At 48.6% G+C, this 16595-nt stretch overlaps 1 protein-coding gene across 8 annotated transcripts in view; it reads left to right on the top strand.

The window, feature by feature from the left end:
* FRMD4A (FERM domain containing 4A) overlaps positions 1 to 16595 on the top strand; it is a 355878-nt gene that overhangs the window by 226355 nt on the left and 112928 nt on the right. For all 8 annotated transcript variants that reach the window (XM_035334235.1, XM_035334241.1, XM_035334249.1 and 5 more), the window contains one exon: positions 8802 to 8867. In XM_035334235.1, coding sequence (XP_035190126.1) covers positions 8802 to 8867 — 66 coding nt within the window. The remainder of the gene's footprint in view (positions 1 to 8801; positions 8868 to 16595) is intronic.

The following is a 16595-nucleotide window of genomic DNA, read 5'->3' as shown; positions in this document are numbered from 1 at the left end:
GGTAAAAAAAAAAAAAAAAAAAAAAAAAAAAAAAAAGTGACAAAATTAATCAGGGGAGATTTAGACTGGATATTAGGAAGAATTTATTCATGGAGAGAGCGACCAAGCATTGAAGCGGGCTGCCCAGGGATGTGGTGGAGTTCCCATCCCTGGAGGTATTTATGAGGTTGTGGCACTAAGGGACGTGGCTTAGTGATGGCACTCAGTAGGTGAAGCTGATGGTTGGGCTTGATGATCTTGAAGGTTTTTTCCAACTTAGATGATCCTATGATTCCGTGAATAAGGATGTCCTTCGTACAGCTTAGCTGAGCTGAGTAAGCCCAGGAGAAGATCTCATGCGGTGCAAGTTATCTGGAGCTTTAACTGGGAAGCTTGCAGCGAGGAAGATCGTTTACCTGTCATGCCCTATTAACACAGGGATGAGGAGTTTTGCTATGTTTTTTTTGGTGATACTGACACTTTGATCCCCTTTTGCAGCCCTTGGGCATTACTTAAGAGTGGGGATGAATAGCATGTCCCACGGTCAGCATGGGGGTGATAAGGCCAGGGGTTACCTGACGTGCATGCCCGTCACTTCCCAAAGGATGGGACCCTCTGGCTGCAATGGTTTCACGTGGACCAAGTGGTTTCACCTCACCTGAAGATGCTCTGTGGTGCCGGCTGCAAGCAGCTTGCCATGTGACCCATATAAATTTGGTTGTACAAATTTTCTGAGCTGTCCCAAGAGCTTTAAGAGCTCTGGAATGTTCTTGACCTAAATGCATTGTCCCAAAGCAGGTGTCCACATTGAACCACCTGCTTTGGGCCAGCTGAGACAAGGTTTATCAAGACAGGAGCACAACGGTTTTTCTGAATGCAGGAGAGGTTACAAAATGTAAGGTTTAAGATATCTGTGGCCAGTGAATCCTCTAGACCAAAAGCCCTGTGTCACCTCCCCATGGTCCATGGGATCTCCAGAGCTCAGAGAATGCTCTTAGAGCTATGCTCTCCTCCTGCCTTGCAGGCAGTGGGGACAAGACTTGGAAGCTGATATATTTTTAAGCTGCCAATTGCTTTTTTTTTCTAGCCAAGAGTTATAAACAGCAAGAGTTATGTGGGAGAAAGAGTCAAACGTGGTAAAAAAGCATGCATTGGGAATGCCCTCCTCTGCATCAGCTTCAGAAGGCAGAGAGGGTGCGCGGTGTCCTGGTTTCCTTTCCATCTGAGAAGATTGAGATCTGTATTATTTTAAAGAAACAAAACAATACGTGACATAAAACAGCGCAACCTTCACTCCAGTGAGGAAGCCGGCCTGGCCAGGAAAGGGCTTTCTTATCTCAGGATATAGCTGAGAGCAGACCTCTGTGGCCAGCCGCTCTCGGAGCGGTGATTTAGGCGTCTGCTGGGTACTGCCCTGCTCACTTTAAGACGCGGCGTTGGAATTAGATTTAATTCTAACTACACGGCTCAAGCACCGAGTGTTTTGAGGTTAAGAAGTGGCATTCCTGGCTTTAAAGTTCACCTGAGAGTTATTACTTGACGTTGTAAATGGACTTGAGGACCGTAGGAAACGGTTTTTCATTTCAGCTCTGATACAGTAAGCCACTTAAACACTTGCTTATGTCACGCTGAAATAAAAGGGATTTATGTGCGCCGCTCTGTGCCTTGCTGAATCAGAGCAGTTTTGCTGATGGCTGTTTGCAGACAGCATGAGAAACAACCTGTGTGGATGTCCCAGGGGAGAGCTGGGAGCTGGAAAACACTGCCTGAAGCCCTCAGGAAGCTCAGAGCCCCTGGGCAGGCCAGGAACTCTTTTGTCAGCTCTCAGGACAAAGCAGGGAAGTTGCCAGGTCACCCAGCCTGCAGCTCTCCGTAATGTTCATCCCATTGCTCCCCAATGGCACTTGCACAGTGGCTGGGTCACACCAAGCCCATCCCGATGTACCCACCATCCCTCCTTCTCAAGGAGGACTCTTTCTGCCTAATTACTGATGTTTTCTTCCTCCTTCGCTTGGTGTTTGCAGAAATGATTGCGACTTCTGAGGTTGCCCTCCTCAAACACATCCCACGCTCACTGGGTCCCACTGGGTAGCATCAAGCTGCTCAGAAGGACAGCAGCACTTTCCTCCTGCAGGGCCGGAGAGGTGTTAAGAGCTGTGGATGCAACCATGTTTTCAGCAATTTCATCTCCTTTCCTTAATTTGTGGGGTATGGTCATGGGTTTTTCAAGGGGTAGGATAAAGATGCTTGCAGGGAAAGCCAAATGTCTTGCTTGTGATACATTCCTCTGGTCCTACAGAACCTGATGGAGATGCTGCATCACTGCTGGCATATATTTTCTGGCCCTTCATCCAGCTGTTTGCCTTGCATGCATTTCACAGAGATATGGAGCACTTCCATACACACTGCTTTAGTAGCTGGTGTCTGGTTATGCATCACCAACAACCCTGCTACTATTCACAGCACCACTATCCACGTCTACAAGGTCTCTCCTGGGCCTGCGCTTTGGGGTCCAAAGCTCTATTTGCTACCGAGTTGCTCCCATTTTGTGACATCTTAGTTCTCCTACAGAAATTCTGCTAAAAGATTGCAAACATCTGAAGGTATGGCTGGGTCTCCTTCCTAGGCAAAAAAAATAATCTGGCTTACTACTGACTTCTCCTGCTCCAGGGCACCAAGTAGCCTTTCCAATAAGAAACCATCACAGGCGCCAATCTGGATGGCAGCAGTGTTGCGTGTTGGGTTTTGGTGCACTGTAGTGAGAAGCATTTGTCCTTCTGTGTTGTCATATTTTAGAATGCAGCCTACGCCAGAAGCCTTCTGCCAAATTAAGATCACTTTTCTCCTTCTTGAAAAGAGAAATTGCAGACCAGACTTCCTGCTATTGGCTTAGGAAAGACTTGTGGAAATGAGTGGTAGCAATGAGGACCACGTTCAGACTGCGTGGCACTCCCTCTGCTTCAAGTTTCTCCTGGCTGTGTCCCCATCCTCAGAGCTATCATCCACTGAGGTTCGGGTGGAAATAAGCCCGCAGCAATATGGCTCTTTGTGGTAGAGGGAAGAGCAGGGAAATGAGTGTGCAGGAGGGCTTTGGACATGGAAAACAAGCAGGCATGAACAGAGCTGCAAAGATGCTCCTTTCCTCCATGTTAAAATGTGAGAGTAAGGACAGGAGATGACAGAGGGATGTAGACCAGCAAAGAGACCGTGCTGGTCAGTGTGGCAAGACCCGAATCGACAAAGCAAAATACAGCTATGTGCACAAACCAACCCAGAACACACTGCTTTCTCCCTCTCCCTCCTCACCAGCCTAGGAGCTGCCAGGATGGAAGGCAGTGAGAAGTGGTCAAGTGGGAGCAGGGCGTTTAATCTAATAGTTTATTTTAATCAGCGGGCTGTCATCTCTGTCTCCTTTCAGCAGGTCTGTCCAAGCGACAGGCAAAGTGACACCGGTTTTTGTGTGTGCAGCACAGTAATTGCCTCCTATACATGCGGCGAGCATTTAGGAAATATTCTGCCTCCAATTATAATTTCTGATTTGAGTCATGGAAGAATACACCGTACCCTCTTTATTCCTGCAGTCACCGGCTAATGAAACGTGCCGCGGGTATTTATAGAACTGCCACTGTAAATAGCATTTGCATTTGGTGCCTTGGAGTTATTTAGTGTGACGGTGCTTTCACCAAGAGGATTTTTTTTCTTCGTTTTGAAAGGGACAGGTTCCCTTTGGAGCCGTTGCTTCCCGTCGCCTCTGCTGTTCATGGTGGCTGTAGCAGTTGTGCGGACAGTTGCTGATAATTTAGTGACAAGATGACACAAGCGCAGGGATTAGCAGAGCGCTGTGTGGGTTTTGGGGCTGCTCTGCAGAGGGTTTGTAGGATGCTCCCAGCCGGTGTTTGGAGCTACAGCAAAGATGAATAGAGAGGAGGGAAGTCGCCAGAGCGGTTCGTGCAGCAGTGCAAAACAGCTGCCAGCCTGTCTTTCCTAGGAAACCCGTCATGTAAATATTTGGGTAGGAGCCTCCAAATGAGATTTAAAGTCTGCTGCTCGTGACAAAGGTAACTACAATGGCCTTTTCTTGAGAAAAGTATCCAGGATCCAGAAGATCCCACGAGTAACAAGGAGAAATACTTGCTTTCGGTGGCAAATTCAGAGCGAACAAGTGCACACGTCAAACCTTGTTGTCACTGACAGCTCTCCAAGTGTCTTACAAAGGAGGTCAGCAGCATTTCTCCCATCCTCCAGGTACAGAACCCAGGGTTCAGATATGCACACATGCCTTGTGATCAACTCTCCTGAGCACTCCTCCAGCACCCCATCCACACAAACATGCTGCTTCAGATCTCCACGTGCCTTGCAAGCACCATCTGTGTCTGCGTGGTGGAGATGCATTATCCCCAGTCTTTGCATGCTCCCGCACATAAATGACAGAGATTTTTAAAAGCGCTAGTGTGCAGTTCTTCGAGCGCTCGGGGGTCATGCTGCATGTGCAGGCACTAAAAGCAGCAGCAGATTTTCAGAAGAAAGTGACGTACTGAGCTGTTTAGGGGAAAAAAAAAAAAATCTGTTATGTGTTTTGGCACATAATTCCCATCCGAGTTTGTGATAAGTCTGGCCCATGAAATGCATGTGGCCCCTCACTTCACACATGAAGGAAGCTGCTCTCTGCCATATGGTTAGAGCGTGGTTTGTAGCACAGTCCCACCGCTTCACACTTCTTGAGAAGCATCCGAAATTTGGAGGGTGAGTGTGGATACTGCATCCTGGCTCCTGTGTTGGAGAGCTTTCCTGGGCTGAGCGCTAGAGCCCAGCTTCAGGTATGGGAACACCAGGTTTAGGATGCAGCAGGATCAGTCGGCCTGCCCAGGGTGCATCTCTCCGGTTTGAGCATCAAGGGTATCAGGACTGTCCGGATGGATTAGACACCTGACTTTTTACTTTCTGCAGTTAGGTTAGAGGGCTCTTTGCCTGCAGAAGGGAACTGGGAGGCTGTGTTAATGCAGGAAAACTCAGTACTGAGCTCACAGTGAAAGCCAGGACATGATCAGGAGCAAACCCAACCACTTTCCTTCACAACGAGTGTCCTTGCCTACCATTAACAGCTCTACCCAACCACTGCGTCTTCTCTCTTTCTTGAGATTTTACTTTGCCATGTCACAGGGAAAGACATGCCTTTGTGCCTCTCAGCTTTCAGCTCCCCCCATCTTTCTCAGAGAAAGAGCCTTGGGAGTGGAGAACCTCAATTTACTCTTTGTAGCCTTCCTCCTCGTGCTGCTCAGCTCACCTTTAGTGACCTGCTGTTCCCATGTTCCCATCTAAAGGGCTCTGCTGTTGGTTTCCCTTCTCATTACACAAAGAAGCAGAAGTTCCTGGCCTTGTCCCACAAGAGCCAGCCACGGCCTCATCGCAGTGCAGCAGGTACCACACAGCAGTGGATTTACAATGCATCAGAGGCACCATTTGTCATGCAGACAGACTGTGCTGAAACAGTTCCTTCTTGCTGTGCTTTGAAAAATTCCCCTTTCTTGCTCTGACAAGCTAGTCGAGTTTGTATTGTTCTGATGATGGCAAAAAGCACACCGCATGGGCTTCAGACACCTGGCAGAATAATAAAGCAGAGAGGAGGGATGGAAGGACCATCACATTTTAGTTTATATCAGGTAGGAAGTCTGCCTTCTGCCTTCTTCTTTTATTTTCTCCTCTTTTGGAAAGGATCATTTATTTCAATTGGGAAGTGAAATAGCCCCGTGGCTGGGCATCCTGTTTACAAAAGAAAACGCAGTAGCAGATTTCCAGCCATGTAGAGTTTTTCTGAGCATCAAGGTATCAACCAAGACAAAGCTTAGAGCCTCCATTTCCAAAACCACAGGCTCCTTCACTCTCTTCACTTGAGGCTGGGAGCAGGGGCTGGTGCTGAGTCTCCTTCTCCCCCCAAGACTGTGTAGCAGGTGGTGCATCCTCCCCAGCTCCTGGAGCAGCTCTTCTCTTTCTCTCATGTCAGAAAACCTGGGTGGAAATGGCCTGCAGGCCACCAGTTAGGGTCATTAGCCAGTAACATAAACCTTCAAACTGCTGAGAGGCACGGAACCAAAGTGCCACTGAAGAATTAAAGTATGTGCTTTGCTGTGTGCTCACATGGTGCAGGATCAAACTGTAAAAATTACCATGGTCTTTGAGAGCCACCAAGGACTTTGCTGATAGACAGAAGTGCTGGGGGCAAGCTGATGTGGAAGCAGCATGCTTTCCCTCCCTCCGCTCCTCTTCCCTCCCCCATTTCTGCAAGTGATGCTTATGAAATGCTGTTTGTGATTTGTCAATCATCTGTGCTGCATTTCAGAGCTTCACTTTATTTAGATACTTCGTGTTACCAGCTGTTTGCATTTGGGATTTTTCTAAGCAGCAGCAGCAGTAAGAGATGAAACTCTGGGTTGGAAAAGTGTGAAGAGCAAGAGAAGTTCCCAAGCAAGTATTTTCCTGAAATACTAAAGCACAAAGTCAAACATCTAAGAAATTTTTCCCTCTTGCACATTTTGCCTTCTTTTTTCCTCATTTACACTTTGGTGTAACCACTCAAGTACAGCACGTGAGCTCTGGACTGTGCTCCTGCCATCGTGTGCTAACTGCCATGAGAAGGTCTCAGCTTTATTTCTTGCCTTGGGTAAACTGATGTTAAAACTGCAATATCAATGCACTCTCCCCATCCTGGGGATGCTGCAGATATCTGACAGCAAGGGAGTAAGGCAGAGAGGGAGAGACAGAAGCAGAGTTTGGCTGCTCTGACCTTTATCCATGGCTCTGCTTGGTGGAAGTCCAGCACAGACAGCCTGTGGTTCCCTGCACCTACATGACAGCGCTGAAAGCTGCTTAATTCAGTGTTCATAGAGAAAATCTCTCTCACCAAGTAATATACCTTATGAGAAGCAATATTTTGCATAATATTACTTACAAGATGAAACTCCCGTAAGAAGACAATTTATTGCCATGGAGGTAACTGGCTGACATTTACGAGGAGCCTTGTTTTACAAGGCTTTTCTTTGGCTGCAGTGCCAGGGCTCTAGTTGTGTTCATGGAAAATGAGAGGGAAAATGAGGTTGTGCATGGTATTCCAGAGCCACTCTGGTGCAGGTAATGACCTGGATAAAGACTGCTTGGGCTGCGCTGGGTTGAGCATATAAATTTGGAGTGAGCTGAAGGGAAAAGTTAATTTTCACAGAATCATGGGATGTCTGAGGTTGGAAGGGACTTCTGGAGGCCATATGCTCCAACCTCTCTGCTCAAGCAGGGCCACCTAGAGTAGATTGTCCAGAACCACGTCCAGGCAGTTGCTGGAGATCTCCAAGGAGGAGACTTCACGGCTCCTCTGGGCAAGGTTTGGTCTGTTCTGACCCCAGGAGAGGAGGAGATGGACATGGGACAGAGCTGGTGAAGAGGACAGCCACACACAGGAGAGCCAACGGCCAGCAGGTTGAGGGGATGGTGCTGGAGGTGGTGCTGAAGATGGCTGAGGTTGAAGATCCCATGCCATGGCTTTGCACTGACTGTGCTATGGGTACTGGAGAACATTGCTTCAACTCAGCCAGTCATCAGCATATGCCTTCTCTAGAGTGCATTGGGTCCCCAGGAGCCTGAATAGCAGCACAGCAGGGCCAAGCTTGGTCCAGGCATGCGTGACTGCCCTGGGGCTGCCTACATGCTGCCCAAGTCATGCTGGGGAAGAGATTTCCAAGAGCAAAAGAGGCTTAGGCTGCCCATATCCCATTAGGGGGATTGTGTATGCAGCCGGAGGGCTTTACGGGGCTGAGCCTGGATCCGGAGCTGTGCAAAGCAAAGTTGTTCCTCATGATGCTCTGGGTGACAGGGAGTCGGGAACAGCCTTGGCTGACTGCAGAGGACTTCCCTCAGGCCAGGGCTCATTTGTTTCTTACCACCCTGATCTACAGGACCTTGGAAGAAATAGTGTTATATACATAAAAGCTTTATTATTGTGCCTGTTAAGAGTTCAGATAAATTATACTGGTATGGAAGCACCTATGGACCAATATAATAGTTAAGGACATTAAAGTATTAGATAGTGTCCAAAGGAGGGCTACAAAGATGGTGAAAGGTCTGGAGGACAAGACAAGGAGCGGTGAAGGGCCCTGGGTGTGTTCAGCCCAGAGCAGAGCAGGCCGAGGGGAGGCCTCATGGCGGCCTGCAGCTCCCTCACGAGGGGAGCGGAGGGGCAGGGGCTGAGCTCTGCTCTCTGGGGACAGTGACAGGACCCGAGGGAACAGCATGGAGCTGGGACAGGGGAGGGTCAGGCTGGGGGTTAGGGAAAGGTTCTGCACCCAGAGGTGGTCGGGCACTGGGACAGGATCCCCAGGGCAGTGGGCATGGCCCTGAGCCTGCTGGAGTTCAAGGAGTGTTTGGACAATGCTCTCAGACACATGGCCTGATTTTTGGGTGGTCCTGTGTGGAGCCAGGAGTTGGACTCAGTGATCCTTGTGTGTCGCTTCCAACCTGTAATATTCTATGATGTGATGATTCTATGATTGTATGAATAATATCACAATTGGCTCCACTGGTACTTCTTAGATAGGACACCGCAAATAGGATATACAGGATTCAGGGCCTGCGCTATCCCAGGCAAACTTGTTTTCCTTTTCTTCCTTCCAGCCTTTTCTTTCCCTGGTGCCAAAGAAGGAGGATTTAATAAATAAATAAAACAGAAAGCACAGCAGTGAATGAAAGCCTTTAGCTTGCACCAGGGGAGCCGGCAGCTCGTGCCGCGTGCCAAACTGGGAAGCTGAGTGCCTTAAACACGTGCCTCTTCTCTCTTGCAGATGACGGAGGGCCGCAGATGCCAAGTGCACCTCCTCGATGACAGAAAGCTGGAGCTCCTCGTCCAGGTAGGAGCTGCTCATTTCCCTCTCCAAGGGTTTGCTCCAAATAATCTGGGAGAAAGAAAGGGAGAGGAAAGGGTTTTCAGCCGGTTTTCTCAGCAGCTTCACACTGTGATTTTGTGCATGAGTGCTGGGGGAGGATGTGCACAGAGGTGTCTGTGGGGGCTGATTCATGATGGGTTTTGCTTTACTTTGTGCCAAATCAGTTCCTGTCCCCCAGGAAAACCAGCCTGGGTCTCTTTTGACATTGTTACTACATCACCTGGCTATTTTCTGAGGCGTTAATTAGGGTTTATTGAGAAAAGCATTGCATCTGCTTAAAATACCCCCAGCCTGGGTTTCCTTCCCCATTATTTGCCATCTGAACTTGGTGTATGATCTCAGGGTGCATCCCATGGCAGAAGAGGACGTCACTGGAGGCATTTCAGAGGTTATAAATCGTGTCAAAAACAAACATGCATTAAAATGTGTTCCATCTACCTTTACTATTATTATTACTATTATTATTATTATTTAAAGCAAATTAAAGAAAATGACCGTTTGGTGCTGGCTGTGCAATGATGGGCTCATGGATGCAGCCGTATCCTGTGCCTTTATGACAATTTTGGCTCCCGCCTCAGAGATCACCAAGGGGTTAACAGCAGGAATTAAAAGAATGCCTTTCCTTTTACAAAGGCTGCTGGGCAGCCCCAGAAGCAGGAAATGAAACTTCCCATGGCGGCTGAATCACGGGCAGCTGATACGCTGAGGGGGGGAAGCATCCCACCCAGGGAAACCTGAATGGGGATTGCTGAAGGCACGGTGAATCATCGGAACTGCATTCAGCTTTCTGAAAGGTGGTTTAATAATACCACTAAAAATATGTTAATTTTGAGTCCTTAGTCACCAAGGAGGTGAAATCCGGAGACGCATGGTGTGCACCGGGTGTCTGTGCGATCAGAGAGTGCACGGATGCCGTGAACAAGCCAGAGCTGGAAGGGGAATAGCTAAATAATGATGACTAATTAGTTTGAGCAAATGCCATACCAATGATGCCGTATCTCTGCATGGTGAGCATCCCTGCACACAGCTTTCTGAGGCTTAGCAGAAGGTTCAGGGGTTTCAGCCTATCTTTGCATTGCATCCATATGCATGGCCATAAGCACGTCCGTCACAAGGATGAGACTTTTGGCTTCCTATTTCACAGAGATACCTTTGAATTATTTTTTTTTTTTTTAGTTTCATGAGGATGAATTGGCTGTTTGGAGAATGGTTCTGCTAAAGCACTGTTTGTAATATCAATAATCACAGTTCAAAATGCGCTGCAGTAAATCTGTATGAACTGCACTGGCCGATTGCTTTCCTGGGGCTTTTCTCAATAGCATTGTGCTTACAATAAAGCACACAAATAACCACAGTGAAGACAAAGGTGAAGGAGGATGGCTTTGGAAGCTCTGGGTCCATTCTGGAGCCCATTCCATGAAGGAGCAGAAACAATATTCACGTGATATATTTTTTAAGTGTTTGATCACACCTTCAGTGGGAATTTCTAGTGATCAATATAGGAAGCGAATTGCTCTGTAAATCACACTAACTAGTCTGCAAGTGACCCGTGGCTGAATTTTATTCACACAATAAATCATCTTGCTGTTTTCAAATACTGTATGAATGGGCAGAGCCAGGAGGTGTAATTGTGAAAAATTCATACCCAGGAAAAGCAGCAACCTCTGTTGAACGGAGGCTGACCCAGCTCTCTGATCAGTACCATGCCTGTGTGTGTGGATGGGATTACCCACTGAGGATGTTTTTTTCTGCTTAAATGATGCCCTTCCACGGCATTAAGCAGCATCTGCTCGGAGAGGTAATAAGTAAGTCACTGCAGGGTGGAGCAGACAGCAGAGGAAGAGGATGTTTGGATTCACATCTCCAATGCTAATATGTTTTGCAAACTTAGGCAAAACGTTGGTTTGTCTACAAAGCCACCAGCTCTGGGGTGGTTGTAGAGCTGCTCCACTCAGGGCAAGAGCATGCTGAAGCTCCTCGGAGGGAGCACTGCTCTGTCCTGGTGGGTCCCCAACCCCCGGGAGCGACGTGCTCTTTGCCAAGGGAAATTTCTCCCCGTATCACTTGGAACTGGTGCTGAGATTGTAGCTGGAATTCCCTTTGTAAGTTCTGAGCACCCTTATTTTGGTTATCGCCTTATCTCATGGCTGAAGTGAATAAGAAGCTGTAAATATAATGTTCATCCAACCCACAGCTACTGGCTGTCACTTCAAAGTTGTATTTAGCCACGGATGTCTCACCACGGGCTGAAACTGAGGGATGATTTGCTGGTTTATGCTGTGGAAGAAATTCTTCCATTGCTGTGTTGGGCTTTAACATCTCGAGCTGCGTTGACTTGAATCACACGTGAGCAGGGGTCTCAAATTCTTGTGCAAAATTTGTCCCTTCCCACCAAGCCCAGCATTTCCTGGGAGCTTTTCCATAGCAAATTTCACATTTCTATGGTAAGTTTAAGGGAAACCACTGGGAATCGGCAGAACTGATCTCTCTGCCGGGGTGAGATCAAAATACCATCCTTACCTGGATCCAGCTTTATGCAGACTTGCAGTAATTGTGTGTGACATCAAGTGCGCAGGTCAGAGGATAGTTACAGGTCCTACTGCCTGAATGGGAAGCTTATTTAGGATGGAAAAAAGAGCAGAAGGAGCTGGGTCTGATGGAATGAGGGAGATGGGTACAGCTCCCTCGAAGGGATGAAGGAGGGCTTCTGGAGCATCTTGAAACTGCTTTGGCTGGTGACTCTGGGGAGCTGCAATGATTTCCTCTCCTGCTGCCTCGAGGGCTGCTGGGCAGAACCAGCTGCATGTGGGAACGATCAGCGTGTTTGCAAAGAGCAGTGTATTAAGCAAATGTACTCCCTCTTTGCCTGTGAATTAGCTGCGATCAGACTTGGGGGGTTACGAACACATTGCTTGAAACGTATCGCTTTATGGTTAATGAGGACCATACCTCAGTCTGTGGGGGGATGGCGAGTGGTAAAAGTGCTCCTGCGGTTGCTCGCAGGAGTCAGCCCTGGCTCCGTGCGACAGCTCCTCCAGACCACATTGAAAAGTTTCAACACCACAAATCCTCTTTGCAAACTACAAAGACCTTGCAGGCTGGCCACACAGACGTTTTCAGTGGGACCCCCTCGTGCACATATGTTTTATTTGCATTGCTGAGCCCCAAAAGTCAGGTTCTGGCTCAGAGGCAGCATTTATAAGCCCTTCTGTGAATGCTGGCTCGCTTGGGTGCTGGCACATAGCGTGAGGGCTTGGAGATACCACCACCAGAGAAGCCATCCCGGCTTTACTCAATCAAGCAGTCTGGACTAAAGTCTTTTTCCCCCAGATTGAATGGCTGCAGCTAAGGAAAGGCAAAACCACAGGCTTGGTGGATAAAGGAAAGCCCTCCCCGATGTGTTGTGTCAGATAAATGCTGAAATTCAGAAGGTGTAATCATAAACTCAGCAGAGGAGGATCATATGGAAATCTCTTCCTGAGGGTCTGAAACTCAAAGCCTGTTTGACTTGGGATTAAGAAGAGGAGTTGCATTTGGTATGTGTTTCATTTGATAAATGCCTGTTGATGATGTGTTGTGTGTGGCAAGTTTACATAAGATTTTTTTTTGACAGCATTTTTATCGTGAGCAGGAGCAGAGAGTGGCTCCTCGGATCTTCCCACAGCCACTTTTTTTTCCTGTTTCTGTTTCTGTTTGATGCGTGTTTAGTTTTTAATACAAGAGGGTTTTTTTAGAAAGTGTTTGGCTTTACCCAGCTAATGCAGCTAATTCTTGCTTCCAGAAAATGGACTTGCTCACATTCCCCGCTCTCAGCCTTCCTATCCGTTATGCTATTTCCACGTGGCCGCAAATCATTTGTCTGTCGCACATGAAAGGTTTGCACTGCTCTATTTAAAGAGTTCTGCGTAATTGGCAATTCATTCCTTTTCATCTTGCTTTTTGTAAACACAGCTTTTTCTGGGCTGGCTGAGTCCCACGCCCTTGCCACGTCTGTGCCGGCTGCCAATGCCTGTTATCCAGCTCCAGTGACCGTCATCCAAAAGTGCTAAGCCCCCTAATTCCTTCCCTCTGGAAGAGTTACTGCAGGGATGGAGCTCATCCGAGGCTTGGAGCAGAGCTGGCTGGGGGGTCTGAAATTTGATCGTAGGAAATACCGGGGTGTGGGTTTTCCCCGAGGAGCACATTTGGAAGAGTCAGGACGAGGGAGGTGGGGGTTAACACCACGCTTGTCCATGGGCGTTTGGGTGGTTAATCCACATGTTGTCACTTCTTAAGTAATTTTTTAAGCTCGGGGTAAGATAGATGTGCATGTGTATCTCCCAGCAAAGCTGATGACTGTCACCAGCAAGGAGGTCCTGATGGAGATGCTCAATGCTGGTGACCCTCAATCCTCTGGGCTCAGCCTCACCAGAGGGCATGCTGGTTTGTCCCGGGGAGCACCCAGCACCTTTTGAGAGCAATAATAATAATGGTAAGAGGGAGGAATAAAATGTTCCCGTCTCCTCCCAAGATGCTGTTGGAGTTTTTAAATATTTTCAGTGTTACTCATGGCCAGGAAACTGTAATCAGCTGGAGCTTGCCAGCATTTCTTGCTGCCTCACTTCTACATGTCACTAAACAGGGTTGTGGCCTGGGTTGGAAAAACTGCAAAGGTTCCTCTTCAGGTGGTACTGAGGATGGCACTGCCAGGAAAATCTGCCTAATTTTTGGCAGAGGATTTGGGGGGGGGGGGGGAGGGGGACACAGCAACGCACCCCAGCCTCACAGCAGGAAAAGCAGGCTCCAGGATGGGCTGAACCTCCTCTGGGATGCCACAAAGATTGCAGAAGGGGGGTCCAGCACTGTTCTCCTGCCAAAACCGGGTCTGGACGGGGCTGTGGGAGCTGGCCTGCTTTTCAAAGCCCCAGCTCCCAGATGCAGAAATGCAGCCGTGCAGCCCTGACCGTAAATGGAGACGTTTGGGTGCCAGTAGCCGGGCGAGAGAGCCAGCAGGGCTCCCTGCAGCGCCTGCAGGCTCTGCTCCAAAAGGTTTTTTAACCATCTCTGCAGCAGGAGGCAGCAGCCAGCACTGGGAGTGGGTGTGAGGGTGTCATATATCCATCGCACAGGGTATATGTTGCTGGGGGTGTTATAGGGCATGCCCATAGGGCACGGGGAGCGGGGATGGGCTGGCTCTGGCACCATCGGAGGAGGGAGGCTCCCTGCATCCCTTCTTCCCACCCAGCCTCTCCATGCTGCAGCACAGCAGCTGGGAAATGGCCTGTCCTCTCCAAAGGTGGCTTCGGGACAGTCCCCGGACTGGTTTTGGAGGTTGTGTGTTATTCTGTAGCCCCTCTTCATAAAAAAAATGTGTTCTGTAGGGCAGGGAAATAACTGGAGAGCCAACTGAGTTCAGCTGGAGTTTTCTGCTGTGAATATAGCTAAATCCAGTCCTTTGCACTGATAAAATGTGCAAATCAAAAATTGATCCAAATCCCATAATCTTGAATTTGTTGGAGCTGAAGGGGTGCTCAAATCTGTGTTTTGAAAAAGAGGCTTTATTTTCCCAAACAGCAACACTAGGACTCTGGTGTAAGTCTGACTTCAGAAACAAGTTGTGATTTACTACAGCAAGAGTAAAAACATAGTTTTGGAAAACTGCAAAATAGATTTTTGAGCATCTTTGACACTAAAAATTATTGAGATCCAAAGGTTTGGTTTGACCTGGGAACCACTGAAGGACCTTACCAAACAGCGTGTGGGGTAGGACTCACGTCACCAGAACAAACCACAGCCTGTCGCTCCTGATAGATGAACCTCTGTAGTGGGTTTACGTGGCAAGGTTTTGGTAGCAGGGGGCCATAGGGGTGGCTTCTGTGAGAAGGATCCAGGCAAATGGGGCAGGTGTCCCGCTGGGTTGGGTCACCGTGGGATGGAGAGGGATGGAGGAGAGGGATTGCTCTACACGTGGGAGCCCAGACTGGTGGTTCAGGCCTGTGTTCTCACTGAGCAGCTAGGTGTTAAGAGGTTTTCAGCTGAAAAGTTGATCTTTTACCAAAAAGTAGCATTAGGAAAATATGTTCAGCATTGCTCTAAGGCAACACGGTGCTGGGATGCCTTCACAGTCAGCGCACCTCCTGCAGGCATAGTTTTGGCACAATACACAGCAGTTGCTTTAGACCAGGTAAATATTTAAACAAAAAAATGGAAGCTAGGTGTGCTCCCAGGTCCAGTTTTTCAGCCTGTGACTGAGTTGAGCATCTCTGTGAGCCCCAATAAACGCCCTCAGCAAGCATCCACCGCCGCCATCCGAAGTCTACAGAGCATCTGGTGTCTGTCTGGAGGGCACAGCAGCTCCACTGGGGGGACCAAGGGGACGCTGATGTCTGATGGAGACATATGGGCCCCCCTCAGCACGGGAAACCAAACCAAGGACTGCACAATGGCAGTGAGCTGAAGGCAGATAAGAAAATTTCCTTGGATTTTAATCCTTTTTGGTTTGTAGCTTGGGGGTTTGATTTCTTAGCTTAGGCTTCAGTGAACACAGCAGCCCAGAGAAGTCAAGCCTGGAGGGGAAGGGTTTGCTGGGAACTGGAAGCAGAAGAGCACAGGGGCAGAAGAGAAAGGAATTTGGTGTGTAGATGTGGGGAGCAAACAACTCGGCTTAAAACCCAGGAGGGATCTGAGGCAGGGTGAAGGTGACAAAGCAGATCTGCTCATTGGGAAAGGCTTGATGATGAGGGCAAAACTGAAGGGCTTGGGACAGGAGGCGAAATGACTGCTAAAAAGGGAAATCCTGAGCAGGGCTCAGGACATGGGGGTGGAAGAGCTTCTGTTGTCCACCCTACCAAGGGTGGTCATGCCAGGTGGTGAGGCTCACCCTGAGCAGGATTTGGAGAGGGACTGCAGGAGAAGAAAGACGCAAAGCATCAGGGCATGGATCAGCAGTGAGCCCAGATGGACAGAGACCATGGAGAGCCTCCAAGAGGATCTGTACACGCAGCAAAGGTCATTCTGGCGAAGCAGCTCTAGAGCAAGGAAAGCTGCATCTAGGAAAGGCAAGACTGGAAATTAATGAAACCCAGCAGGGACAGCTTCATTCCTCCAAATGTGCTCCTCATCCGCCTGCAGGTAGGCATGGGATGGGAGGAGAATTAGCAGAAGATGGGACAAGTGGAGGCAGGGGGCAATAGCTGCTGGGAGCAAAGTGACACTGGAGGATGAGTCAGGCTCTGGCTGACCTTGCAGCAGGGAAAGAGAAGGGCAGAGAGGCAATCTGGTCCTTCCCAAGGTTAACTGGAGGGGACGGCACTTCCCTAGCATGGTAATGCTCCCCCTTCCCAAGCTGCATGCCGGTTTCTAAATGGGTTTTGTCCTTTCATGATGAAAGACCCCCATAAACGAGCCCTGCACGTCTCTCAGGTGCCACGTCAGGAGCCTCAGGGTCTCAGAAAAGTGCCTACAGCCTCCTAGGAAGACGAGCAGGGAACAGCAATCATGCTCCTCCGTGCAGCGAAATGAAGGTGTGATTTCCAGGGGCCTGCATAATCAATATCCCTATTATCAGTCTTCCAGAATAAATTGCATTTAAACTAATACAGGCTGGGGAGCTATCCATGAGCTGTCAGGAGACAGATATGCTAAAGACATATGTTTATTCATACCACATACGCTGAGAGCTGGATATATTTTACAGCTGGCCAAATATGGGTG

This window comes from Oxyura jamaicensis, chromosome 1, assembly GCF_011077185.1.
Source record: "Oxyura jamaicensis isolate SHBP4307 breed ruddy duck chromosome 1, BPBGC_Ojam_1.0, whole genome shotgun sequence".
Lineage (NCBI taxonomy): Eukaryota > Metazoa > Chordata > Aves > Anseriformes > Anatidae > Oxyura > Oxyura jamaicensis.
The sequence above is the reverse complement of the archived record's forward strand: the minus strand, read 5'-3'. Positions and strand labels throughout refer to the sequence as shown.